The sequence below is a fragment of the Microtus ochrogaster genome (assembly GCF_000317375.1).
Source record: "Microtus ochrogaster isolate Prairie Vole_2 chromosome 14 unlocalized genomic scaffold, MicOch1.0 chr14_random_1, whole genome shotgun sequence".
NCBI lineage: Eukaryota > Metazoa > Chordata > Mammalia > Rodentia > Cricetidae > Microtus > Microtus ochrogaster.
Window position 1 is genome coordinate 8,267,914 of NW_004949096.1, and position 3,342 is coordinate 8,271,255.

At 43.1% G+C, this 3,342-nt stretch overlaps 1 protein-coding gene across 1 annotated transcript in view; it reads right to left on the reverse strand.

The window, feature by feature from the left end:
- Window positions 1-3,342, reverse strand: part of Pamr1 (peptidase domain containing associated with muscle regeneration 1) — a 92,138-nt gene that overhangs the window by 2,319 nt on the left and 86,477 nt on the right. The window contains exons 9-10 of the mRNA XM_013352566.2: window positions 2,732-2,964; window positions 1,186-1,478 (exon numbers count right to left, since the gene is read on the reverse strand). Of these exons, the coding sequence (XP_013208020.2) occupies window positions 1,186-1,478; window positions 2,732-2,964 (526 nt within the window). The remainder of the gene's footprint in view (window positions 1-1,185; window positions 1,479-2,731; window positions 2,965-3,342) is intronic.

A 3,342-nucleotide genomic window follows, 5' to 3' on the forward strand; every position in this document is an offset into this window, starting at 1 on the left:
GCACTACCCATGTATAAGCCCTACATGTTAGCATTATCTATGTATAAATCTATATGTTAGCACTATTCATGTATAAACCCTACATGTTAGCACTATCCTTGTATAAGCCCTACATGTTAATGCTTTGCAATCTCTAGCCTACTGTTAGAAGCATTTCATGTACCTTCGAGCCAGTAAGATAGAGCTATGTTTCCTAACAGCAGTCCCTAAGACTTTTCCACAAGAATGTTCTCAGAATACACTATAAGATTTTCCACAGGATAGTTACTAAATATTTTATGCATTCCTAGTCAATCTTTTTGCAGGAGCTTCTAAAAACCCATATTCAATCTTTCAATTTTTAAATGTATAGTTCTATTACTTGATCCTATTTCCTTGGGGGCTTATCTTACAAAATACTGTTCATGACATACTGGTCTGTCCCTTCCCTCAAACTAGAGAAAATAGCTATTTTATTCTTCTCTCTATATTTTCCATGGATAACGTGTTGAAGGGGCTCAGTAATAGATAGATAGATGGATGAACTGAGGCAGAGACAGAAGCATGGGTAGAAGAAGGGCTAGACAGGTGAAACGTATAGGCTAGGATAGATGGACAGATGGATGAATGGAAGGGGGGAGAGTACAGGACAATTGAGAAGTATGGCAGTTAGGAGTATCCTGGATAAAACCTGTGTCCTCAAAGCCTGCTTGTGATAATTCCCAAACCCAAGTATGAGAGACAATTCTCTTTTTTTTTTATTCAAGAAACACCCATGAATTTACCTTGATCTGGGTAGACAGGGCACAGTAACAAGTCACACCATCCCCGGAACAAATCATTTCCAACAGAGATATCCATGAAACAAATGGCTTCATCAATGTTTGATGTACTATCATTTGCAGTATGTGCTAATAAAGTCTATGTATATTCTACTGCAATGTGAATGACTTTCAAGGACTACAGTAGTAGGTGATACCTGGCTCTCCCTTGTTTTCAAAACAAGCAAAGGTATGGAGGACAGCTGAAAGTTTGCTAACTTTCCTGTCCGGAGTCTGTCAGTCTGAAACTCTGAGCCCCTCCTGCATGCTAGGCTTTGGATCGGATAATGACATGCCGAAGTGACGGGGCTGATACAGGCCCTGCTCCCCTGTGCTCATAGCTGGTTAAGTCAAAGCTCCAGTTTCCCAGAAAGCCCTCTCTCACCCGTAAGTTCTGGATGGTCTTTTCATCCCGCTCATCGTCCCTGTAGAATTTTCCCAAGACAACCTTGAGGTCTGCTGTCTTGATGGTGGTGACCTTTCCCAGGTCAGTCACACAGTGGGCAGCCACAACCACAGTGCGTTCATTCACCAGGGCGCCGCTGCAGACCAAGAACCATGCACCTTTGTGCAGCCCATGGTCGTGCACGCCGCTGGTCCTCCGGTAGATGGCTGCCTGCCACGGCCAGCGGCTCCCTTCGGTCTTTGGAGAAGCAGCACTCTCGATTTTTCCACAGACTGTAGGGAAAGCATTAGTTTAATCGGATCAATCCAGACCATTCCCATCTGACAGCAAACGGGTCCACTCAACCATGACAGCTGAAATCTGAAGGAGAGGAACTGATGGAGATGAAAAGCACTGAGTGAACCGACCTGGTTATCTCTTCTTTTCATTTACTTTTATGTACTTATATGCTTGTACATATGTGTTTATGTGTGTATATGCATGTGTTAGCACACAGACACACATGTGAACATATGTGTGAAGATTAATAGTGACTGTCAGGTATTAAACCTTCTTCATTTCTCTCCACATTATTCTTTGAGACAGGGTCTCTCCCTGAACCTGGACCTCAGCAATTTGGCCCAGCTGGCTAGCCAGCAAACGCCAGGGATCTTTCTGTCTCTGCCGCTCAGAACTGGGATCATAGGTGTATGCTACTGTGCGCAAACAAACTCATGTTCGTAAATGCTTGCACAGCAATTATTTGCCTGCCATGCTGTTGCTCTAGCCCCCATCCCTTTGGTATTAATCATTGTCTGACATATAGTTGGCCTTAAAGGCTAGAGTTAAAAATGGAGACTTTATGGTTCAATGAAACAATGGGACTTTAGACAAATTGTTAGACCCTTAGATCCTTGGTTTCTTTGCCTAAAAAAAAAATATACAGAGAAATAACTATGACTTTAGGGGCTCTCTGATAAGGCCAAATGGGATGATATGACAGACAGATGATGTTACTGTCTCCATAAGTGTGACCACGACCAACTCAGCCATGCTACTCTTTTCACTAAGAGGATGACGGTGGCGGGTAAGAATGTGCAAGGTCTACTCTGGAACTTCTGCATTTTATCTCACATTATCTACTATTACCTCATCATTTCATTAATGGCAATTCCTGAAGATCATTGGATAATGAGTATGAAGATGGAGTCTTAGGTAGTCCAGATGACCAAGGCAGAGGTATACTCACAGCTATACCTGTCCCCATTGGTATTTAATTGTGACTCTTTTTTTTCTAGACATGATAATATCTAGATAATATTTTCTCTACAAGAAAATATTTCTCTAAGAGTCAATGTGTCAATTTATCCTGAATAGTAGTTTAAGGCAAAAGGAGGGTGCTCTTCTTGTGGAATTCCAGAGGTCATCAAACTTAGGAAAGCAATGCAAGACCATCCCTTGCTCAGTTCAACTTTCCATAAAAGTCTTTAGCAATATCAAGAATTTTTCACGAATGACTCAAACTCAAAGATGAGCCTTGACTCACTTGGGATACAGGATGGGGCACGCCCACTCCACTTGCCAGTTCTCAGGCATGTCCTCCTGCTGCTTCCCAGGCGGCGGTAGAAGGTCGAGATACACTCATACTGGAGCTGGGTATGCAGATGCTGATACCCAGGCGGCAGCTCTCCAAATGGAAGAACTGGCTTCTTGGTAGAGGCGTCCTGCAGTTTCTGCTTGCTGAAGGCTGTGGAATAAAGCTGGTGTAATGGTGTCTCCCTGGATCAAGGCACACAGGATCAGAGAAAGAAGAGCAAGACTTTAGTGTCCAACTCCCTTGCTGCTGTTGGTTACAGAAGAAAACATCTCCCATTTCCCATTTTCTGTCTGTGTCCTTTTCTTTGTCTACCCAGCTCCTCTTCCCTCCTGCTTCTTCTTGCTCTCTTTCTCTCCCTCCCTCCTTTCCTCCCTTCTTCGGTCCCTTCCTCGCTCTCTCTCCTTTTGCTACTGAATACATCCTCTTCTGTCACTCAATATTGTATTCCTTTGTTCATGGAATTCTTCCAAGTACTTGGGGTTTCAATCAAACAGAATAAAGTCTGACATAATATTGCTTTCCAAAAGTATACTGTGTGTGTGTGTGTGTGTGTGTGTGTG